Raw genomic sequence first — 25,676 nt, 5'->3', positions numbered from 1 at the left:
GGCTTCCGCCGCGGAGAGCGTCGCTGCGGTGTCGGCGGGGCGGTAGGGGCAGGGGCAGCGCCGGAGCGGTGCACGTCCCGGCCCCGCTAGCCCGCGCGCTCCCCGGTGCCTAGCGGCGGGAGGTGCTGGTCGCCGCCCGGCAGCTGGCGGGCGTCGCCTCGGCGGCGCATGTGCCCCGGCAGGGGTGGCGGGCGGCCGCTGTCCGCGGCGGTGAGGGCAGGGGAGCATGGCCACCCCCGGGTCGGAGAAGAGCAGCAAGAAGAAAACGGAGAAGAAGCTCGCCGCCCGCGAGGAGGCGAAGCTGCTGGCCAGCTTCATGGGGGTGATGAACACCATGCGCAAGCAGGTACAGCGGCGGCGGCTTCCCCCCGGCCCGGCGGCTCCATCGCGGGCCGCGGCGGGGGGCCCGGGGCTTGCGGCGGCCACCCGGCTCCGCCGCCTCGCAGGGCGCCCGCAGACACCGGTGTGAGCCCCGAGCCCCACCGTGCCGCCCGCCGGCAGGGTCAGCGCTGCCCTGCGGGCGGGGCCCGCCTGCCGAGCGAGGCTTTGCCCGGGGCTTCCGTCTGTCGGGCCTGGCTGCGGTGGGCAGCCCCGCCCCGGGCGCCCGGCGGGCCGGTGCCGCCGCGTCAGGCCGGCTGCGGGCCGGAGCCCCGGCCGACATGGCAGGCGTAACAAGTTCAGGTTTTACTTGCAGCAGCTTGTCGGTGCTGAAGGCGGCAGGCGCGGCGGATCGGCTGCCTTATCTTGTAGTATCTTGCCTGCAGTCGGGCAGAAGTTAAGCTGCAGTTGACGGCTGAATTTCCCCACTCAGAGTATTCGCATAGCCCTTTCCAAACAGAAACCACAGAAACCTGAGGGGAGTTTGGTTTTTAAGCGTGGTGATCCAGCATTTTAACCAGGAGCTGTAAACAAATGGACTGTGTACCCCTGTGCGGAGTGTGGGTGTAGTGAAGCTGCAGCAGGAGGAGAGGGATGGATGGAACCATGGTTTGGTCTCACAGGTAGCGCTTCTTGTGCTTCATGCTGAACACCAGGCAGCCAGTGGCACTGTGGGGGGCTACTGGCCTCATCTTTACAAATTCTGAACTTCTGGGCTGATTGGCTTCTAGGTCAATAGTCAATGATTATCAAAATATCACCCTTCCACTTACCAATAAAGCAAGAGTGGTAACTAAAATTACAATCATGCAAGTGTGTTTCAGTTGAGCTGTTCAAACTGAAAGAAGTGCTTTTTTTTCTTAAAAGGCTTCTGGTACAAGAGCAGAAAGATGATCCGTGTAGCTCCTTTCATACGAAGAAATCTTTCTCCTTGGAGGAGGAACTGGCTTGACTGTGGTACTGTGGTTCATTTAAAAACAGTGATGTGGAGCCAGAATTAAAGCTGACCCTGAAGCCAGCTGCTCGAGAACATTTGGGGGCTTTGTACTTGGCACTGTTGTGTGTTGGATCTTCTGGGGTTTAGCAGCTTGTCTCCCAGTGTTAGTCTTGCCAAAGGCTCAGTCCAGCTTTTAGTGCTTTATCAGCAGTCAGGGGTCCTGGCCTAGCAAGTGATACCAGAGTGTTGATTCTGCTTCTCTAGCACTTCGGCCCTCTTCTTCTCTCACTAGTACGCCATCAGTTGTGTTGTCTGCATAAACCATTTCATGCATCTAAGCTCCTATGTTTAAAAAACCAAATAGGTTTCAGTGGCTTCAGGTAGGGAAAGGCTATGATCTGCTATTTCAGTGTAGGCTTTGTTTCCATTCTGATTGGGTAAACATATTCCAAAGTGTAGCTGAGGTCAGAACTCTGCTCGTGACAGTTTAGCTCATACCTCTCTCTCCCCTTGTTACCAAGGGGATGCCAGATGCAGTTACGGTTTGTAAGTAGGCAGAGGAAATATCGCCCTCCCTTACATATATGTACAGCCCCTTAGCACAGGCAAAAATAGCAGTGCTTTACTATGTCACTACTCCAGTGTGGCATCATATTGTTGGTCTGTGTAAGTACGTCGTCTTTCAGTGTAGTATAGTGCCAACTATCATCTAGTTATAAGTTACTCTAAATAGGGAGAGAGAGGATCAGGATTAAATGCTGTGAAATCTGTGTGTGCACTTCCAATTCAAATTTCAAAATCTGTTATGCCTGGGGAGGTACAACTGAGTTTTGCCTGCTGTCAAGAGTTCCTAGAAACATCTAATCTGACTGCAGGTGGTGGCTTTGCATATCCCAGCCAGTGCTGACTGGTCGAGAAATTCTTGTGTAATTCATGACACTCATGCTTTTTTAGGAGTTGTTTGTAAGAGGAGGTTACCTGTTACTGGGGGAGTGGTGGGGTGTGTGTGTGGTGTGTGTGTGATTATGTAGGATAAAATTAGGAAGTCAGCAGGGGCCAGAGGAAAATGTACTAGTTCAGCTGATTAGTTGTGCTAAAGTTTAAAAGGATTTACAGGCAGCTCTTTCTTCTTTTATTTTGATAAGAACTATGCTGTGGTTATAAAACCTAAATACGATGAGAGTTAAGAATTTCTTGTGAGGGAACTAGCAAGATGCACGTGGAGCACTAGCTATTTATCTGCTTTAGTTTAGTGTTGTAGGAAAATGAGCTGACTGGAAAGTACAGCCAATGTTAGAGGCTGCTTTGTGTGTGTGCTGGGATCTAGAGGCAGCATCTATAAAATCTATAGAGTTTACTAAATGGAGGTGTGTCCATAGTTTACTGGTAAGACGTTGGGGGCAAGTGTGTTTAGTGTGTGGAGGACTTGCTCATCTCCAACACGAGATGGCCTACATCTTTTGGGGTTTTACAGAGCTATTCAACAGCATGTGCATAAATCCTTTGTTGAAACTTTGCAGCTGAGTGGAGGTTAGCCAGGAGTGAAATAATCGAGAATGAAGCTGGGACGGAGTTACAAGGTCTTGGTGAACCTGTTATTTGGAAGATGAAGAGTCCTCATGCAAGCTTATGTTTGGGTGTGTCCTCTGGTTGGTGTAACGCCAGTCATCTATTGCCTCATTGAGGTGACTCAGTGACACCTTCTGGAAAGAAGTACAGAAATCCTCAGAAGAGCATTAGTTGAAATGGAACAGTCACACCTAGAAACATCCGAGGGAAAGGAATTAAAATAATGGTCTGTTTTGGTTAACAAATATTTCTCCCTGCACCCAGAGAGGCTGTAGAATATTAGAGATGCTTCAGATGCTGAGCTGAGGCACTGAATGATTCTTAAAAATGCAATGTGGAATTCAAGCAACAGTTGCAAGTCTTACCATAAAATCCTGTGGCCAAGCTTTGCTATCTTGTACTGCTAGTTTCCAATGCTTGTTTTGAACCAGATGTACTAGGAATGACAATTTAAAAGGATTTCCTCTGAAACTTTTCTCAAATTCTCTCTTTTTTGTTGTTGTTTCAGTCCTAAATGGTTTAAAGCTACAGATGTGCAAAGGAAGCTGTATGTCACCCTTCCATCAGACTTCTAATTAGAACATTTAAAAAAAAATATTTTTTGTCCAGTGCATGCTTCTGAATGTCCTTTCCTTCAAGAAACTAAAAAAATAGGTTTATTTGATGAGGCTGTATATATGGCTTATCAGTCTTGTGAGGTGTAACCTAGATAATATTGTCTCTATTTGGAAAACATTCTCACCCTGTTCTAAGCACATATATACTTCCCACAGTAGAAATGTTTTTTTCCTGGGGTTAGTGTTGGGATGGGTGTAGGTAGGTGTTTCTGAAGGTAGCTCCATGAACATAAGGTGGTAGTCAAAAATGAATTCCTGTTTTTAGGAAGCAGTGCTGCTTGGTTTCTCTTTCCCAATGAAGAGGTTGGTATAATATGTTAACTGTAGTATGGTATGCATTTATCTCAGGCAGTATGTTCTTAGAAAGGATACTTTTTGAGAATATATTAAAATTATGTGGGTTTATCCCAATTCCACACCTTTCCTCTTGTGTCTCCTGACAACTTTTATAATTCTGTCACTTTCCTTTCTCCTTCTAGTGTATGTGTAGGGGAGAAACTAACCGCTTACATACAAAGAGAAAACAAATGAGAAATAAAAATACTTTTTTGTCTGGAAGTTAGTCCCTTATCCAGTGTTACCGGTCAAACGCTTCCATAGAAGTGGTATTTTGGGGGATCAGTTTTCTTCAGAATGTTCCATTGAATGCTTTGAACTTCCAAGTTTGCTCTGGTTGGGCAACATGATGGCTATCTCCAGATACGAGGTTCCTATGAGGTTTTTTGAAAACCAACAGCAAAGTAGAGAAGAAAGCCACTGATGGATGAAAAGAGTGTAATATAAATGCAGCCCCTGATAGATGTTGCAGGGCCTATGTTATTGGATACTGATGTGAATGCCCCAGGAAAACCTTTAATCAGAGTTCATGTTGCTTGTGACCATCCTTAAGGTACAAGTTCATGGGTAAACCGAACTTTGCTAGTTTCGAGATTACTGAATTTAACTTTACTTTCAGAAAACCTTTTTATTACATAGTGCTCTTGTGTGGATTAAGAAAAGCAATGAATTTCCGTAAGCTGTTTTTAAAGAAATATTGTTGAAAGATTTTTGAAAATGCTGATTGTTCTGTTTTTTTCTCTGATTTAGAAAACGCTATGTGATGTCATTCTTATGGTTCAAGAAAGAAAGATCCCAGCTCACCGTGTTGTGCTTGCTTCAGCCAGTCATTTTTTTAACTTGATGTTTACTAGTAAGTCTCTTCAAAATTGTTTATAAGCTTTCCTGATGATGTCCTATTAGACTTGTGGCTGACAAGCTGTTTATTTTATGAAAGGGAGTAATTTCATGGATAAGTGAAAATTTCCTCATTTTGTGTTGTCCTTCCATTAATTTCTGTTCACGGTTCCCTTCGTTTTTGCTTTAACTACTTTTTGGTCAAGTCAAGTGTTACTTCATATGTAAGCTTTCTTACTAATTGGGGCCCATACACTGTATTGGTCTCCCTCGCTTAACTTGAAAATTGGGAGTTTTTACTCCCATGACAGAATCTGTCCACCTCATTGCTTCCCACTATTAGGCACTCCCACATATGAAACAGGCTTTTAGAAGTGTAAATATTCTTGCATTTATGCTGTCTTTACAAATTCAGTTATGTAGTATCTGTCTTACTTTTGTATGCCTTACCCCATGAACTGTAAAATTATTATGCTATAAAACACACATTAAAGTAGAGTAGAAGTAAAGTAACCATGCCTTCCAGTGGTCTGTTTGTAACCATTTGCGGGCAAACTTACAGTGCCGTGTCTGGATGTGGGGAGCTCGAAGCTGTCTCTATTGTTATCAGCTTGAATGTGGAAATAGCTTTCGACAGTGCAGTGTGTGCTTTCTGTTTCTAATAATGCTAACTTGGCAGTCTGCACTGCAGTCAACAGCATCTATGACCTTTTCTGTTGAATACAGCTTATCATAATTTACGTAATACAAGCATGTATACACAACGAGTTACCTTGTTTGTCTCGCTACCTCCTTTCTTTCCTGACTTGCTAATACTAGTAATCCTGGGAGAACCACAATCAACTGCAGTTTTTAGCAGGTTCCCACTTGGTATAATCACTTTACTTTCTACTGTTTGCAAAATGTACAATAACTAGAGTGGCTTATTGATGTAGTTTGTCTTTTAATCTATTTGCAGCAAATATGCTTGAATCAAAGTCCTTTGAAGTGGAGCTAAAAGATGCAGAACCTGACATTATTGAACAGCTCGTGGAGTTTGCTTATACTGCAAGGTAGTTTTGTTATGTAAAGCTGACACTTTCTAGAAAGTGTGCCACTTGTAATTGATAAAAATCTTAAAATAATGCTTTTTGCTTCATCAGTTTTGTTATCATTACAGTTCTTTACTTTGTTTAAAGCCTGATGTGACTAGACCCTCTACTTCCCTTTTCCTTTTTATTTAGTCATAGGAAGCCGTACAGTCTAAAGAGAGTGGTAGTCATATCCAGAGTGCAATTCAAAGCACTTCAGGCTTTTGTCATACGTGTTGGAGTCAAATGGTATTTCCCATTGTTCTGAAATTCAGGCCTTTACTGATTATCAGCAGGGTTTCTCTTTATAGCTGTGGTATCTATTGCACAGAATCATTTCCAGGAGTTAAGCCTTCATCTCAGGACAGGCAGGGTGGATAACTGTTCTGTGAACAGCATTTCCCTCCTGTCTCAGGTTGTCCATGTGTTTAGTGTTGTTTGGTTTTGTTTTTTTTAAACAGAGCTTGTGCAGTTGACTAGGATTGTAAACAGTACTTCATGACTGATGGGTAGCAGGCCTTTCATCTTTGTACTAGTGGGATTAAGTCTCCTTAGGAAGGCTTTCTTCTTTCTTTGAGAGGAATCTTGCATGCTCCATCAGTGGTGAGAGAACAGTCAGTGTCAGCCCCCAGCCATATGGTTACTTCCCCTGGTGCCCAGGCTCTTGCTGTGGGCTCTGCCTTCTCTTGAAGCACTGCCAGACTGGCTGTTCTGCTTGTCTATTCTAGGTAAATCAGCCAGACCAGTCTCGACAATGAGTTTTGACAGATTTTGCTGATGCCTGTTTAGGACTAGGAGAAAAAAAAGGTTCTGTTCATTTTCTGTTTTGTGAAAGTGGCTAATCACACAAATGAAAGCAATAGTATGGTACTGCAGAGGCTTGTTCTTCAGAATCCAAGACTGGTTACTTCTTGCCCGTCCTCAGTAAAGAGGGCAGTTGAAAGAAATGTGGAGAGATCATGTAACAGAGGTTGTGTCTTCAGACTGTATGTGAAAGATTCTTGGCTAAATAGCAGAGAAATAATTTTACCTTTTATGTGAGTTGGTGTAAGTTGCTTTTTAGCTACAACAGCAGGTATTTTTAGTGACGCTAATTTTTATACCTTCTGTTTTGCAGAATCTCGGTTAACAGCAATAATGTCCAGTCTCTACTAGATGCAGCAAACCAATATCAAATTGAACCTGTAAAGAAAATGTGTGTGGACTTCTTAAAAGAACAAGTTGATGCATCCAATTGTCTTGGTAAGAGAAATGCAGACTTAAATTTACTGGTTGGATGGTTTTTTAAATTTTGCTGTTTCTGAAAAATAGACAATATTGTGTAAAAGACAGTAATATTTGTCTAAATGCAGGCATGTAAAAATATTTTCACTCAATCTGAACCGTGGTTCCTTGCCATAGATAAAATAATCTGGCAGCTGTCTCACCAGAGTCAGGGTCCACTAACTGTGCTAGGTCTCACCCCAGCTTGGCAGCACCCTGGAGCTTCTTGTTGATTAGAGAACCTCAGCTGTTTAGTAAAGTGAAGCTTCCAGTTGTTACTGTACCTGGAGATTTGGTAGAGTTGTAATTTCTACAAAAGTAGCATATCTTCTAAAAATATGAACAGGATAAGTTTAGGTTACTTTTGGTTTTAGTTGCTCTTCATTTTGACTGAAATCCATGAATGTCATCTGGGGAGGTTTAATACTTAGTGTATTCTGTAGCCCTAAAGTGAACTCGGTGTTATAAAAAGGTAAACAACAAGCAGAACTAAATGCTTTTTCATGCTTAAGATTTGGTGCACTTTATTTAATCAAAGAATAAAGATAAACTTGTTTATAAGTTTTCTTATTGACATTTGTCACTTAATTCTATTAACAACTGAATCATGTTACAGATGTTTATGATATCTGAAATGTTTTGCAGAATATCTGAATTACAATGATTCAACTGACACTGGTGCAGCACAGCTGTGGCTGTGATACAATTTCTGGAAGAAAGACTTTGCCTTCTAAGGAAAATGCCACTTAAACTTGCTTTGAGTCATATTCCCTCCTGTGTGGTTTTTGTTAACTAGGAAACTATTGTTGTCTCTTAACACTTGCAAGCTTTGTTGCTAATCTATAGCAAAAAGGGAGATAAAGATTAAATCAGTTTTTCCTCAAAGTTTTATTTACAAGTTGAAATGTGTTCTTTGTGGACTTGTAGGCAAGTCCACTGCTCGCTTAAGAAAAAGTGTATTTGAAAGAAACCATGGCTTATTTTCAATATCTTGACATTTTGTCAAGAGGTTAGACACTTGGATTTTGTGTTTCTGGATTGTGTTTTATTACTTGGAACAGCTCAGACTAGTTGCAGCCCATGGGTTGGTGATTGCTTCTATCCCACTTGCCATCTCCTCCATAGGAGGAGGAAGACTGTAGCATGATGAGAAAAGTTGCTGCTGAAAAGCTCTGTGCCTACCTGGTTTCTAATGGGAAGGTTGGAAACGGTGCTTCTCAGTAGCATTTGCTATTTGTACCTTTATGCCAACCTTCTGACCTTGCAGCAGCATCAACTTTACTTTTTTTATGTTGGTCTGCAGCTGAGTGTGCTACCTGTATACAAAAGTCTCAGTTCACTGTGACTCTTGTAGGAAATTGGGCTTGGTTGGTGACTGCTGCTGCATGGGGAGGTCAGAAAGCCCAGATCCAGTTTTTCAAGCTGTTCTGGTTAGATTTTGTTACTGCAGTATGGCTCGGACCTGGTTAAGGTACTGTTACCTGCTTTGTAATGGGGAAAGAAACAGTGAGGAAATAGTGCTGGAGAGATAGTTACTACAGCAAGTGCTGCCAGTCTGACTCCAGTTAGCTTGCTAGGGATGGGGATCAGCAGCTTGTGCTTATCTTTGTCTTAAGTTGCAGATGAGTTATGACAGCAAGTGGTTTAAAGAGGAAGAAAAAGCAGAAAAGCAGCATGGTAATAAACATGAAACTGGGGTTGCAAGTATCACTGAAATTACAGTAATGGTATTCTATTTTAATACGTTAAAGATAATTGCAGTTCAGATTTGGAAGGGTCTTTTTTCCTTAATTTTTCCTTCATAGGTATAAGCGTGTTAGCAGAATGCCTAGACTGTCCAGAACTGAAAGCCACTGCAGATGACTTTATCCATCAGCATTTCACTGAAGTTTACAAGACAGATGAGTTTCTTCAACTTGATGTCAAGCGTGTGACACATCTCTTGAACCAAGATACATTGACAGTGAGAGCAGAAGACCAGGTGAGATCCCTGTTTCATACCAGCTAAGAGCATTGAACTTCACTTTTTTAATCAAGAACTGGTTTAAAGGATCTCATTTCTGATGTTCCTACAGTATATGATGCACACCAACAGTGGTTGCTAAATTGTAGAATAAAAGGTGCATGCTAGCTTGGTCAAACCCAAATATTAATGAATATCCATATTTCAAGTGTGGTTATTGTATGTGTTGTTTCAGCAAGCTACGAAGAAAAGTCATAAAGGGAGGAAGCAGAACGGTTTCCTCTGAGATAGCTGTAGAGCTTCTGATTCCATAGTATTTGAGCTGAATTAATTTGATGTATTGGAGCAGCTGCTCCTAGACTGGGGCTCGTGCTATCAGTGAGTGTGAACTACTTCAAAGTAGTAAGCAAACTGCACTGTTTGTCTGCATGTCTCTACCTGAGTATGGTCTTAGCCCATTTCAGAGAGGAGTTGCTTCTGATAGAAATGTATGCATACACAAGTAAAGGTTGGAAAATTGAGGGGTTTGGAAGCAAGATGAACTAAACACTGATGCCTTGATGGTGATGGATTGGTGGAAGGCACTTATTTAGGGAGTGGACACAAAAAAGTTTAGGTGGCTGAAAGGAGCCTGGAGTTTCACTCAGAAGTTGTAACCTGTGGTGGAAATGACATTCACAGCTATCCCATTTGGAAAACTTGATTCGGCTTATAGCACAGCCCTGAATGCTTGTTCGCCAGCTTGTTCTTCCTACTGCGGGAAACTAGGAGTTATAGGTGTCTGCACTGCAGACTGAAGAGGTGATTGCAAGATGTTTGTAGCTGCTGGGTCAAATCTGTTGAAAACAAACTGAAGTCTTGCCTTTCTAGCTATACTATTCTGGTGCTTGAACTAGGTAACTTAAGTTTGTTTGGGTATGTCATTATGAGTTGACTAATACCTTTGAAGTGTAACAGAGGGCTCTCATAGCCAAGATGGTATATATATCCACTTAGAAATGGGTGTTTTCCTGACTGAAGTTTAGTTTTCACAGAAGTAATGTGTTTTCTTCAATGTATCTGTTGCAGTAAAAAGCTTTGAAAATAAGAATTACGAAGGGTGGGGGATAATATCAGGTGATTGAATACGTTAGTTGGCTGGTTACAAGTACAAATATGAATTATGTCGAAATTCAGCGTTCTTGCCACATGCTGGGAGAAGTTCAGGTCACAGGGTAACATTCCCAAAGCTGAAAGTATTGTTTAGCTTGCAGCCAAAATGACACTTTGGAATTTACATTCTTAAAGTTCTGTTGGTAAGGTAGGATGACATGCTTTAGCTTGGCAGCAGTGGTAGAAATGTTGTGTAGGCAGCATGGCATCATTAAAATTCCTTTAAGATAGTGGCAGCGTGCAGTATGAAACTGCAGAAGTTTGCCAGTGATACTATAGGAATTTTATTTCTCAGGAGTACTGCTAGAAAGTTGACATTTACACCGAAGAGTATAAGCATATTTACACTTAGCAAAAAAAGGAAGGTAGCTTTAATTACTAGCTGTCTTATTTTTCCTGTATGCAAGTCATGTTTCTGTTGATGAAGGGATACAGTGTTCCTGTCCTAGTCATTCTGTTGAATTTCCTTAGCTGGTAGAATTGAGCCTTAAATTATTTTATTTTTTTTTTATTTCTTTACTCTACCTTGCTCTGTGGTCATTTTGCAGGATTATAACCGAGGTGGTTTAGCAGTGCTTCTGAATAACTCAAACTCTGACCCTAAACATCTTTCCACATTATATCTTGGTCACTTACCACTGATAACTGTGATCAGTTTCAGCTACAGGAGTATGTCTGGACTGTGCTATCACTTGTAATGAAGTTAGTGCTGACTTGGAAGTGGCAGCATAGTAGATAAGCTTGCTATGTCTGAGCGCAGTATGGAAGTATCTTAGTACACAGGTAACGCTGGATTTTCATTTCCTTCCTTCCTGACCCAGAGGATAATCATAAATAGATCAGATTCTTCGTTACCTTCCTTGTTCTGTCCTTCCTGACCCCTAAGAAAACCTATTATCTTTTCCTATAAAGGGAAAGAGAGAAGAGGCTCTCTGAACGGTAAATTTATGGTAGGCTGCAGCTAAAACCTTTAATTTAAATGGTCCCCAAGACACGCTATAGCAATATATTTGGATCCCCAACACTATGATTTGATAACAGAAGTGGTTTGTCAGCTCGGGAGACTGCATCAGTTAGATGCTATTTTGGCATTTCTGGTGAAGTATTACCTGTGTTATGTTACGGAACTCAAAGCTTATTAGACTTAACCTGGTAGTACAGGGGTTATCCACATAAATGTGAATTGCAGATTCATGCTTTCCATTTGGAGGAGAAAAAAAGTTAAATAGCAGTAGTAGTGTTTGGTTTTGTTGGTTTTGGGTTTTTTTTTAAGTTTGTAGGTGCGTTTTGTTCTGTGGTTTTGCATTTGTTTTACTTTATTTCTGAGCACTGTCTCTTTTGGGTTTGGTTAGTTGTTTTGTTGGGGTTTGGTTTTTTTTGAAGATAATGATGGATCTCCACGTATTTTAGTAGAAGTTAACCTCCAACAGGCAGAAGAATCAATTTGGAGCATTAAGGTTTAGTTATTTGTCTTACTGTGTGGTGATGTTCCTTATCCTTTTCTTTCCTTCTCTTTTAAGGTTTATGATGCAGCAGTCAGATGGCTGAAGTATGATGAGCCAAATCGCCAGCCATACATGGTTGATATTCTTGCTAAAGTCCGATTTCCTCTTATATCAAAGAACTTCTTAAGTAAAACAGTTCAGGCTGAACCACTTATTCAGGATAACCCAGAATGCCTTAAAATGGTGATCAGTAAGTTGACCTCTAGCTGAAATCTTTAATGTTCTGTGTAATTTAAAAACTGCTTGTGGAATTTTTGAAGATTGTTTGCTTTAAAATGCTTTGGCAACATTTTCGTATTAAATTTGTCTGACTGTGTTCCCTCTAAGATGCTGTGTTTAGTTGAAGTTGGATTAGCAGATTATCATGTAAATAAACCCCATTTTATGTAACAGACTATGACTTTAATTTCTTTTCTCCTAGCAAGTGACATGAACTCATGACAAGTAATGGAATGGAGATTTTGTCAGTGAGTCATTAGGGTAATTGGAAGTGTTAGTGTGCCTTTGGGACAGAGTGGTAACTTTGATATTGTTCATATTTGTATGTGAATTAATAAAAAATACTGTATGTCAAAATTCTAATTACGATAAAGCTTTCCTAAGCAATTTAGAATGTTAAGCATGTGTTGTGCTGTTTTTATCTCATGATACATACTGACCATTGAGCCTACAGACAGTTGCATGCTCAAGGTGCAGATGAGGTAGGGAACAAGCTTCCCTTTTATTTTTAGACACCAACTGAGAAATTTTATCATGTAAGAAAGAAAAGCCTAGATGTTAATAAATATTCTAGAAAGATGTTTTTTAATTTGGTAGCAGTTAACTAGTTGGCTTCATTTTAGTGTAGATCTAAAAAACAGTAAACAACTGTTTTCCTTCAGTCTCAATGAGCAAGATTCAAATTAACTGTACGTTGGTAAGTATTTGCTGATCATGAACATCTCAGTCACATTTTGTGTGTGACATGGAGTTGGGTGGATTGCTTAAGAAATAAGGGGTTTCGTTTGTCTGGTTTTAGTGGCTTGTAATGTTACTAATATTTTTGCATTCTTTGCAGTGCTTAGGGGAATGCTTATTTTCTTATACCAATTGTAACTAATATTTTCACATTGTCAAGCTGAGAACAAAAGTGAGGGGATTTCATGAGGTACAATGTACTAGAGATGCCTTCCTTGTTAATCAGAAATTGAGGGGTGAGGAAGTTGGCATGGCTGACTCCTCATTGGAATCAAATCCCTTCTTTTAATGTTAGTGTTGTCCGCTTTAGGCTCCTAGTCCTGCCATTCCTTTTCTTTAGGTTTGCTTTCTTTTGCCCGTTTCAATACAACAAATTGAGTTGCTTCTTAATATTGGCTAAGTGAGCTGATTGATCAGTTGGTGTATAATGTGAGTCTATATCCATGTCCTGTTTTCACATGGAGCAGGCTGTTTGAAATAGGGTGTAAATTTGGGTGTATGCCTCCATCCTCATGTGCTGCTGTGCATTATTCCCTTTTAAATCAAAGCTGTATAGGTGTAATGTAGAAACTTGGTTTCCCCCTCTTCCTTCCCTTCCTTCTCCCTCCCCATCTCCGCCTCTGAAACCTCTCTTTCCATGTATAAGCAGCACTGGATCTGCAACAGTTGTTGTCTTCCTTCCAGGTGGGATGCGATACCATCTACTTTCCCCAGAAGACAGAGAAGAATTAGTGGAAGGTACACGGCCAAGAAGAAAAAAACATGATTATCGCATTGCTCTGTTTGGAGGCTCACAGCCCCAGTCCTGCAGATATTTTAATCCAAAGGTAATCGTTACCTCAGAATGCATTAAGATTCACTGTTTGTGATCTTACTTGGTTTTTATTTGCTGATGATATTAACTAAGACGTAATGATCTACAAAATGGTATTAGGAAGGATGTATTCCCTGCCTCTTGGGTATGCAGTTGGAAGAGTATGGTCAATTAGGTGTTCTCAAATCTGTGTACCTAGGTGTAATACTCCATTTTGAATAGAGTGATTATGTGTTTGTTTAGTGGCAACATTAGATACGGAGTTCTGATAAATTCGTCTGAGTTGAGAATTGATTGGTATGTGCATCCCCCATCGGGAAATAAAAGGTCACTGAAACATCAAGCAATTAGTTAGGAATATATGAAAGTCTGTATGCATGTGCATGCACGTATGTGTTCAGAAAATAACACAAAGCAATTTCTTTTTAGCACAAGTTAAATTATTGGCTGATATGTTAGCATAGAACCCAGTTTTAGAGTGCAAGGCAGTTTTTCAGTGCATTTATTATAAATATGCAACCACTCCTAAATCCCAATGGTTCACAATTTTGATCGTTCTTAATAAGGAGAAGAATTGGGACAAAGTATTACGTAAGTGGAAAAGAATGAGTTTCTACAACAAAAAACTTAGATGGCCAATTTACAGGAAGCAATAAAGCTTTGCCTGAAATTTGTTTCCATGTTCCCTGAATAAAATCAAACCACAGGGATGGTGTATGTTTCAGCTGTGCAGACTAGATGGTCTAGAAACACCAGCTGCATGCATCCATACTCTGTTTTACCAGGCAAGCACATGCAGTTATACAGAAAAAAGTTGCAACATAAACATCAGGGCTCTTCAAGTTATGAGATCACAGACGTAATATTTTGTTGCAGAAAATGTGGTTGTTCTAACTGAGCATAGTAAATGCTTGTTATGACTTCAAACAGTTTTATGTGTTATCTGTATAAACTTTATAGTCAGTATGAGCCCTGTCAAACCAAATTTGGAATGAATGAGCCCTTGGGATGTGTTTTGAACTCAGCATTCACATTCCCTTATGTAAGATAAACTTGAAGACACCTTCTTGAGCACACCGCTCAAGTCTGGGGAAGAAAATACTACCAGTTTTGTATTTTTATTGGGAATTCCAAATTCCTAAATAATGACCACCTTTACTCCATATACATACTCAAGTAAGATACCCAGTACTCCAACTGGGGGCAAGGAGGCGAGGGGAACAGAGCAGATAATTCTTTTTATTTCTGAAGTCTGAGTTGGGGAAGCCTTTGATCGGGGCATTCGTCCTTTTCAAAGAGTTACTTGTTCTTGGCATTTTAACAAGTTGTAATTCACCCGGTATGCTCTGGCCTTTATTTTATTAGAAGGAAATCAGATCAAAGTGTCTTTCTCGTAATCTCCAGTTACTTAAGTTGGAACAAAGCTAATTTTAGGCAGGATGGAAACTAGCTTTGAGACTTATTGTCCCAGTCATTAATTGGCAGTGTATTATCAGCATACTGTGTGTGTGGTCTCTTTACCAACCTAACTGATAGGTTAAATTCCATAAGTGCCTAACGTCATCAGTGGTCAGAACTCAAAAGACAGTGGTTGTTGCTTTATCAGTCTTTATAAATTAATATAACACACCAATCCAGTTGTCACTGTGTGTTTTCTGAAAACTTAATCCTGTTTGAAAACTAATAATCTCAGTGCATGCTGAGTGGGAGCGATAGGCAAAGACTTGCATCTAAAAGGAAAATTATGTATATAGTTAGGTGATCTTCAGTCAGACGTAAACTATAATATTACAAAGAAATTTGTTTAGTGGACAAAAAGCCGTATCTATGTAAGTCTACATAAAGCATCAGATAAAGTAGCTTATTTTTTTCATGGACTATTTGTCTAGCTGTAACACCAAAAAAGAATTGAGTTTGGAGAAAACTTTGCACAACTGCCTCTTGATCAAGCTTTATGACCTTGCATGTGGGTTAATGGGGGAGGGGGGGAAGGACAGGGAAGGAAAAGGAAAAAAGTGGGTAACTGGACATCTTGATTCTAACAAGCATGTCTTCCTTGAATGTTTTCCTAGTGCTTATATGCTTGCTTGAGTATTTTTAGCTAGCCTGTCCTGTCTTGTTGAATAGCTCTTACTGACTTCACTTCCAACTCTAAGCTATTTAAAGGTCCCTTTCTGGATGTTTTGCTTGAGTATCTGAGTTTGATCTTTATTTAACTGTGACAGTAGCTTGTTAAATGCAACAACCAAGGATCCAGATCCCCTGTTGAATTAGCATCGTGTGCATGCAAAATAAGTGTGGTATGTAAGGCTCCATGCTGCAAGGGCTGTGTCACATTTAACTCGCTTTAGTCTCATCACAAGGTGATAGGAGTGTCAGAGTAGAGAACTAAGGCTGTGCGTGTACTTTTGCAAGGTTAGGACCTTGGGAAAGAATTGAAATTGTGTCTGTTGAACTGATTCAATAGTGACCTAGTCTTTCACTTTTGATTTTAATTAAAGTAAATAATTAAATTCTTATGTCAGCAAAAGAAACAGTTTAAAACAAAAGTTAGGATTTTCATGAAAATATATTCTCAGTTGTGATATAAATGTCAATAATTCTAATACTGTAAGTCTAGTGCAAAAAACCTCAATTTTCACTGATTGCTTTGCACACAAAATTAGTCTATTGTTGATCTTCATTTCCTTGTTGTCAAAAAGGGTTCTTTAAATACGAGTGGGCTGCATATAGTGTTATTTGTTGAGACTGTTAGCAGTATTATTTTAAGTCTATATTTGTTGTCTTTGCACTGTAACTGGTATTTCTATTGATGCATGTACTTCATCAAGAGAGCAAATTGATGCAACAGGACAGACACAGAGAGGCATGAAACCTGTGGAGCAATCTGGCACTGTTTTGAGTAGAAATGTTTGTTTTCCAAATAGTACTAGAAATCCTAGATGTCCTATTAATGCTCATGGGAAGAATTTTCTCACTGAATTTTCCACAAAATGCTTTTTAAAAAGTTGAGTGTCATCCCCCCCTCCCCCCAAGCTGGGAATAAAATACTTCTTGTTTTATGAATTCTTGATAAAAAATTATACATGACTCTGAGATTTTTGAGGCAGTAATAAGCTTATTCTTTTGAATTTGCTGTCTCTAGTGACCAGAAATGGCTGGAAGCTTTTAACTTTTTAACAGTGCAGAATTCAGCAATGACAAGTAAAAACAGATGCCTGGCAATGTTAGTTCTTGATGATTACAGGAACCAGCATACCTTTTATAAAGTGATAGAGCTGTAGTTAAGAAGCTATTAGTGGGGAGGTTGTCTATATTAGGCATGTCTGCTGCTTTCCCTGATAAAGTTGGAAGAGGAGGTATCAGCTGAAAATGAGGGAGAAAGTCTTTGAAGGAGGTACTTTTTCACATGGCCCATAATTACACATGCTGTTCTTGTCACAGGATGTTGTGGCTACAGGAAGTTCAGATAGTTTTAATAAGTCATTAAATAAACTCATGAAAGAGAAAAACTCCTTTCAAAAGCTTTTAAATACAAAGGTACAGCTTCTGCCTCTGGTGTCCTGCATTCACAATTTGTTGAAAACAAAGATCAGCAGGGAAAGTGTCACCATGTACCTATCTTGGTCTGTCTTTCCCTACTCAGATCCCCAAAAATGAGGCTTGCCACTGCCCGAGTCTGTGTATGTCTTGACTGTGGCGTAAAGCAACTCTTCTGCCTAATTCTCAAATGTGTAAAATACATAAATGCATAAAGTGAAACCAATTCTACATGGTGCTGAGTAATGCTGAAGAGCATTACAAGAGAATGACCTAAACCGTCTTCTGCTGAAAGAGGATACTGCCGAGTATGCTCAGATTATGGCTTTTCATTTGATAAAGGTGTGGATTAAATGGTAGCTATGAACTGAAGCCATAAAAGTGTGTCCGATCACAGCCCTTTATAACAGTAAAGGAAAACAACAGGGGTTTTTGTAAAAGTGCCAGAAGTTTGAGCTAGAAAATATGTTGATCTTGCACAATGCAGTAAGACATTTTCTTAAGATTTATGCAGCTATTTATTTTGCCATGCTGTAGTATGGCTTTCCTTTCTAGGATGCCCCAGGACCTGTTTCTCACCATAAAGGGCCACATGCACCTGCCAGCTCTTCTTGATATGGGGGATGCTACAAGAAAAGATTGTAAGATGTTTTGGACTATAACATGCTCTGCCTCTCTTTCTTTGAACCCCCATGTAGGCGTCGCTGTTCTTCCTCACTGACCAAGGTGTTTGAAGTATGTCCTTGCTAAGAAAATGTAATGATGTAACGTCTTGTGTGAACCATTACAATGAAGGTTATTCAGCAGGTTGAGCTAGACCGTCCTGAGGTGGCACAGATAACAGCTAAGGTCCCATACTTTCCTGTTCAGTATAGGATACAAACTATGCTCATGGAATATGTCAGATGCTATTACTCAAGAAGTGTTTCTTGTGCTGTATGCTATCCTGGTCTGCCATCAGTTGCTGAGTTTGGTGTTCTTAAGGCTTTGGGTAGTGTTCCTGCCCATATTTGATACTTGCTGATTTTGCCAATCCATGCAAAATCAGTTTCTAGGCAACATGACTGCCAGTATTTGTGATGGAGCATTACCGTATTTCTCATGCTATCAACTGTGGATAGCTATAGATCATTTGTGTTTTGTAAATTCTGTAAATAAGCTTCTGGTTGTCATGGTAATAAAGTATGTATCAGAGCTTTTTAACTGAGTTGCTTGTCAATTTGGATATTACCTTCTTTTTCCATTGCCTTTGTTTGGTACCTTCTGTATTTTATTTTATTTTTTTAGAAAGAATCTGTTACAATGTGTAAGATGTCTTTTTCCATTCCTATAAAAGAAAATGCAATCCTGCTTTATTGATCGCATGCATTGTTTCTGGCATGATAGAAGCAAGAGGTCAGTTCTGTTGGGGAAAAAGAAAACAAACTTTTTCAGGGAAGCTGTACTGGGTGCACACAGGGAATGAGGAAATAGAAATTCATGATGTCGTGGTTCATTGCAGCTAACTTTGTCTGTGTCTAAGAATTTTTCAAGAGTACACCTGAGGAGTATTCTTCAACAAACAATATTCGTGTTTATTTTGAAAAGGAACTTTAAAACTGACCATATCTAAATCTCTATGAAAAGCTCTGTTTGAAAAACACTCGCTGTGCAGGTAAGTGTTATAATCTATTAGACATTACCTGTTCTTTGTAATGCAGGATTACAGCTGGACAGACATCCGATGTCCCTTTGAAAAGCGCAGGGATGCAGCTTGTGTCTTCTGGGACAACGTAGTTTATATTTTGGGTGGTTCCCAGCTCTTCCCTATAAAGCGAATGGACTGCTACAATGTGGTGAAGGATAGCTGGTATTCCAAGCTAGGACCTCCAACACCTCGAGATAGCCTTGCAGCCTGTGCTGCTGAGGGCAAAATTTATACATCTGGTGGTTCAGAAGTGGGTAAGACACTAAAAATCTTTAAAACAAACAAAAAAAAAGCACAAACAAAGATACCTGGAAAGTTTTCTGTTTTTTGCATGACTGTTGAAAAGAAACTGCACGTTGCCATGTTAGCCTAATGAGTTTGTTTTCCTATATTTAGGATTTTTATCTTCCCCACAATCCAACAACCAATTTCTGTTTCCTAAGCTAAAATGGTTTCAATGATTGAAATGATTAATACTTACATTAACTGGAGCATAAAGTATGCTGCAGCTCTTAAGAGTTAACTAGGGACAAAGATACGTTTTGGGAGTCCCACGCTGCTCTTAATTTACTTCTATAAATCCACAGAACTTGAGTGATTTAAAATTTTCTATGATGTATGGCCAGAATAGCTGCATTTGACAATGGCATTCCTTGAATACAACATATGTTGGCCCTAATGAGGTTTTTTGAGAAGGAAAAAAAAGTGGAAGAGCTTTTGAAACTACTGCCAGGCCCTGTAAAGGAATCTGTCCAAATTTTCTGTCAAATGACAGAGGTTATCTTCTGTTAGCTTCTTATTCTGTTGGTTTGCTTCAGTAAATGGAGAAATACTACTGTCTTTAGGTGGTATTACTCATCATAGTTGGAAAAAAACCACACCATTGGGGTATGTTTTCTCTCAAAAAAATTCTAGTGGGTGACATGCAACATTTTAGAATTTATTTTGTCTAAATCTGATACATCATCGACAAACCAAAAATTGGAATGTAGTTATGTTATATCCATAAAAATACTGAGCTTCAGAAAAAGCTGTGTTCTGGGGGAAAAAACCCAAAACAAAACAGAAAAAATCCCACCCCAAATCCTGTAGCCACGGAGAAATTCTCTAGATCTTTTGGAGTTCTGCCTTGGTGCGGAGGGAGGTGAGCACAGGGAAAAAAAGGTCATAATCGGTGCTTAACATTCCTAAGTCACTTAATGGGAAGCTGTGACATTTAGATAACGTTCTTCGACTACTAAAATATTTTCCGAAGTCGAAGGTAGCTGCAGATTAGACGGTTCCTGGCCGCCACCTGGTGGGTAAATATGAAATAGCACCTTTCCTGTTCCTTGAAATAGGCTTAACTAAGGCTGCATTGGGAAACTTGGAACACTACAAAATGTTGTAAATCTTCCTAGTTTCTCACATGTCAGATCATGAGGTTGTGTGATACGAACTTTGATTGTATAGTTTATTTTCTAATACATTGTAATTAGTTAACACAACTGTAAGGAAATTGTCATTTAGGGAGTTTTCTTTTAAATCTATCCTCACATTACTGCCCAGTTTCACTTTGCTTTTCATAAGTGTTACTCAGGACAGAATAGTAAGAGCTAAAAATTAATAAGAGTTTATTTTGCCTGTACTTTTTTCTTCTTTGGAATCCATTGAACACTGCTTGTTTGAAAAAGTCTGTCTATTCTGAATCTAGCATTCTCTAATTGGAGCAGGCAATTACATGAAACCATTAACTGGAGAAAACGCTGTAGAGACGTCTAAAATTGCATTGCTTTTTGCACAGACTGAAGAGATTTGGAAAACAAATTACTATGCCAGTCCATTACAGAAAGCAGGGGTTTTTTCCCCTTTTTGAATTGATGGGAGTACTGGTTGTTGGGTTTTTTTTCTTGCAGTAGCTAGCAGAGTTTGGAAGCTAAACATACTGAATTCTTCCACTATCATTAGGTGCAGGAAAAATATTTGTTATACTGACAGCATACTGAAAACAGAAGCTTTTACCTTTTTTAAAAAAATTAAAGACAGTTCTACTGTATTTCCCATAGATGAGAATGTCTACAACTTCAAAGCAATAAGGATGTGTACTTACATCAAGCAAAAATGTCCCACTATATACAGGTCTTTGTGATACTGAGAATTACGTGGTAGGCGTAAACAAATGTGTAGTTCATAGAATTCTGTTCCTGTATTTTGGGTCTGGAAGCATAGCACTGTTTTGAGGGTTCAAATGCCCCAGCTGGCAGCGAGTGCTGTTAGTGTGACACATTTGTTAGAAGCAAAAAGCCAAAGAAAGAGACACAAGAGAAGACACCTTTAACTCTTCTAGATGAATTTATCGATTGACACAAATGGGAAAAGGATGGATGGGAGAACTTTCTTTACTGAGGAAGTTGCATCCAGCTTTCTTTGCTTTGGCTGTGGTTCAGCTAGTTACCTGAGCACAAATCTTTAAGCTGCCATCTATTTTCATTAGAAAAATCGCTTTTGAAATCAGTAATAGTATTACTGGCCCTTGAGGGAGGAGTACTTCCAGAAAACAAGTATCTGCCAGTCCCCAGGAAGAAAGTAAAATGGTGAGGGGCAGCTGCCTTGTATGTTATGGCGTAATCAAGCTATCTAATTCCAAAGGCAACAAGTATTCTGGGAATTGGGCAAGTCACACTGCTTAGAGAAAAAGACTCGTGAACCTGTGCCAAGTTTACAAAGCTGGTTTCATCTTCACATCTGAAAGTTAAATATATTTCCAGGTAGTGAGAGTAGCATGAGATGATGACAATGTTATTGATAATTTATATACATCTCTGTTATTGCTGCCCCCCCCCCCCCCCCCCCCCCAAAAAAAAAATTATCTTCATAATTTGTTTTTGTTTTTAAACACGGATAGCAATTTTATAAAGTTACTTACATAATTTGGAACAAGAGTCAAAAGAATTAGAAGTATGTACTTTCTGAATAGTCCCAAGCTTCAGGTTGGTTAGTTCTGCTTTGGAGGTGGGAAAGCAGCTTTCCCTTTACAACTAGCAAATAAAGCATCAATTTGATAATTACTGTTAGACTCTTCTCTTGAAAGATAACCATAGAAGTTAATGCTACTTTGGTGGGTTTCTATTTTTTTTTAAGGAAATTCTGCACTGTATTTATTTGAATGCTATGACACAAGAACAGAAAGCTGGCACACAAAGCCTAGCATGCTGACTCAGCGATGCAGCCATGGAATGGTAGAAGCGAATGGTCTCATTTATGTATGCGGAGGAAGCCTAGGAAATAATGTTTCTGGAAGAGTCCTAAATTCCTGTGAAGTTTATGATCCAGCCACCGAAACGTAAGCATTGTATCAATTCTCATTCTTTTTGGTCACTTGTAGCTTTGCTCGCTCTGTAAGTAACTGAAGTGTAGATGAATAGGAAGGATTGTATGTCGTAAAGAATTTTCCTGAGTTTAGCAGTAATAAATCAGTTATTTGTAGTTTTACTTAAAAGGCAGTTTGTCTTAAGCAGCTTTCTTCTGTTATTTCATTTTCCTAATGCTAGGAATCTTATACTTATTCTAGGAACTAAATAGTGAGTTTTCCTGTTTTGTTTGGTTTTCTTTTTCCCCAGGTGGACTGAGCTGTGTCCTATGATTGAAGCCAGAAAGAATCATGGGCTGGTGTTTGTAAAGGACAAAATATTTGCTGTGGGTGGACAAAACGGCTTAGGTACTTTAATTCTATTAATTCTCTAGCTGGTCACACAAATTTCATGGGGCCTTTTTTCTTTTGCAAATAACTAATTTTACTCTTTTCAGCTGAAAAACTTTGATCAGCACCATAAAACATGTCAAGTTTTTGTCAAATTATTGTTGTCTTCCTCCTTTCACATCCCCACTTCAGAGCTTGAAAAGTAAGATACTTTGTACTAATGACAGTACTATTGAATTCAGATATGCACCTGTACAGTAGCCCAGTTCTGCAAGAGTTAATATGGCTAAACCAGTCATCTGAGAAAAGATAACTTTGTTTGTTACTTCAGTCTAAAGACTTAAAGCTAGTCGGCTATTTTTTTAAAGTGGTGGAAAAAATGAGCACTTTGACTGCCCTAGTTTTGAAATATGACTCACTGTCATAGGCAGGTCATTTACGATCTGCATGTGTCCTTGTCTTTAAAACTAGAATAATGAGTTTATTCTCATTCTTATCCAGGAAAACTGAATTTTAATTAACTGAATTCAGAATGGAAAATTCTCCGCTATGAGGTTTATTAATCGCTATTTATGGTAATTGGAATATTTGGTTTCAGATTATTGCTATTTTAGAATATAGCTTGTATTTCAATTAGCTACTAAAACTATTCCAGGATGATTGATTTCTAATACAAAAATGTCAGTAGATGCATTTTTATCAATCAGTTATAGCCAGGACTACCCCTTTGCAAAATGTTAATGTATTCACTGAATGCTCATTTCAGAAGTGTGTACTATTGAACCAGTAAGTTAAAGTATTATTTTGCTCTTCAGATTCTTTAGCCTGACTGACTAATTGTTCTTATTGTAATACAATGGGGAAGAGTTATACCTGGGGTGAAATATTTGTACCTCAACATTATATAAAGGTTTCTTAATCTCTCAGATCTAATAATTCAGGATTGGAAGTGAAAAGTCTGTGACTCGTATTAAAATTGTTAAATAAGGATAACAGGATGTTTGTAGACGTTTTACAGTGCAATTACTAGCCTATTTTCTAAAGAAGTAAATCTTAGTCACAAAATGTGCACTTCTCTAGTAACTTTTGATGCCCTTGGCCCCTTTTCAAGGGGACTTAGGCTTTCAAAGTTCAATGATTTTAAGATCCTAATGGAGAGACATCCTCTATCGGTAAATGACCAATTTAGGTAAAGGTACTCGGTGACCCCTGTAGAATAAAATGCCCATACTATAGGGAAGTTTCAGGTGGATTCCTGGGTTTTAGTCACTAGCTACAAATCCATAAGAAATCTGGCACTGTTAGTTGTTCTGTTGATGAAGTAACATGTTAGAATGTCTAGAAAGTGTATAATGTGAAATTTTGTACAACACATCTCACTTCCAGTCTCCTTTTTACTTTTCTCTGTTTCTGTATTTATAAAAGGGCAAATGGCTAGTTTAGAAATCTGTGACCTTTTTTCATATTTGGTGGGTTTTTTTACTCTGATTACGTTTTAATCTAAACCTTGAAAATAAAGACATAAGTTTAATGAAGCATGTGTATGCTCTAATTTAGTCCATACAGTATAATGTAATAAGCAGTTACCTATTTCATTGCTTTGTAGGTGGCCTTGATAACGTAGAATATTACGATATCAAGATGAATGAATGGAAGATGGTGTCTCCAATGCCATGGAAAGGTGTAACAGTGAAGTGTGCTGCTGTGGGATCTATAGTCTATGTCCTGGCTGGTTTTCAGGGTGTTGGTCGATTAGGGCACATTCTTGAATATAATACTGAAACAGATAAGTGGATAGCCAACTCCAAAGTCCGTGCTTTCCCAGTGACAAGTTGTTTAATCTGTGTTGTAGACACTTGTGGGGCAAATGAAGAAACTTTAGAGACCTGAAGACCAGTAGGAGATGCTGAGATGTTCTTCAAGGACTTGGGGAAAGATGGCTGTTGGTGCTTTGCTTCCATGTTTTACTGAATCTTGTTAAACTGAGTAATAAGAAAAACAGATGCAGTCTTTCGATTTGTATATACAGCATATTATATAACATGGATTTCGTCATGCCCATTTTCTTGTCTGTTTTAAGAGATGGGGATGTGTTTCAAGAATCTGCTTACCTAGCTGAGATCATATGGCATCTTCCTCTAAAAGAACTTTGTGTGGCCTTGTCAAAAACAGACCCAATCCAATTATTTGAAAGAACTCAAAGCATTTGATGAAGATGAAATGTCTGGTTAAATGACACTGTACTGAGCTTAAGGTGCAGGGATTCTTCATTTAATAAAGGTGAGTAAATGCAGACTGGGTCATGAGAAATATGAGCAAAAAATATTCTCATTTGTACCTACCTGCAGAAATCTTACCAGAATGCAATGAAGATTCTTCCTCAGGAAAGAGCAAGGGCAGCAGTATGATAAAGGTTCCCATGGGGAATGGATATAGGTTATACAGCTGCCTACATCATGATAGCTGCCCTCGTCCTCTGACTTTCTTCCATCATTTGCATGACTGCCTATCAGACCATAAATTTAAAACAGGCCATATAGAGAGATTACAGAAGCATTTTGCTAGTGACCTCTTTGCCATTTTGGGGAGCTTTCACAGGAAGACTTTCATTTTTTTTATTATACTGAGGTTGGGGAATGGTTGGGGAAGTTCATGATAATTGTGCACTATAATTAGCAAGTTGGAAACTTGGGATTAATTTTCAATATATCTTCCCAGGCATCAGACTGTACATACTGTGGATGCCAAACCATTAGCAAAGAGTGGAATAGGGATGGAAAAGTGAAGTCAATACAACAAATGTATTGATTTTCTTCCTGAAAATGAGTGTTTTTAAAATGCCATGAACCAAGTCATTAAAGATACTTTATATAAGTCTTCTAAAGTTGCACATGGTTATTAATCTCTGGTCGATAAGCATATAGTTCTGTAAATGTTTCCAGCCAACATGATGGCAAATTTCTTCCAAGTAGTTCAGCTTGTCAAGCTATGGGTGTCAATACTGTGTACATCTTCTAACTGCTGGAAAACTATACAAACTATGTATGTATGTCTGTGCTGCGCCCATACTAGTTCATTGATGTCTTCATCCTAATGTTGTCACTTCTTTTCTAACTTGCTAATTTTTTCAGATCTGTTTCTATGAGACTATCGAGTTAACTTAAAAAGTTGGTGCTTGCCTACCTGTACCTTGTGCGTTGCTGGTGGTGTGGATTTTTAGTCTTTTATTTCTGAACATCCTCAGAGTTCTCCTAAGCAGTATAAATTCCAGCTTCCAAAGTCAGTGCTTCTTTGTAGACTTCCTCCTGGTTTTCTCCTCATCTTAACAACTCTGCATGTACAGAAAGTAGTAGATGCACACATGGGCTTCAC

The 25,676-nt window shown here is 39.3% G+C and overlaps 1 protein-coding gene across 1 annotated transcript; it reads left to right on the top strand.

Annotated features, from left to right (window-relative positions):
- KLHL7 (kelch like family member 7) lies at positions 1 to 25,178 on the top strand. Its single transcript, XM_040593813.1, has 11 exons — positions 1 to 346; positions 4,588 to 4,690; positions 5,633 to 5,726; positions 6,862 to 6,986; positions 8,813 to 8,988; positions 11,643 to 11,817; positions 13,269 to 13,411; positions 18,639 to 18,879; positions 21,746 to 21,947; positions 22,225 to 22,322; positions 23,911 to 25,178. Exons 1-11 carry the CDS (start codon positions 227 to 229, stop codon positions 24,192 to 24,194), a joined length of 1,761 nt encoding a protein of 586 aa, XP_040449747.1. The 5' UTR covers positions 1 to 226; the 3' UTR covers positions 24,195 to 25,178.
- Positions 25,179 to 25,676: the final 498 nt, after the last annotated feature.

Source organism: Falco naumanni, chromosome 4 (genome assembly GCF_017639655.2).
Source record: "Falco naumanni isolate bFalNau1 chromosome 4, bFalNau1.pat, whole genome shotgun sequence".
Classification (NCBI taxonomy): Eukaryota; Metazoa; Chordata; class Aves; order Falconiformes; family Falconidae; genus Falco; species Falco naumanni.
Note: the sequence above shows the minus strand (reverse complement) of the source record. Positions and strands in the feature narration are given on the sequence as shown.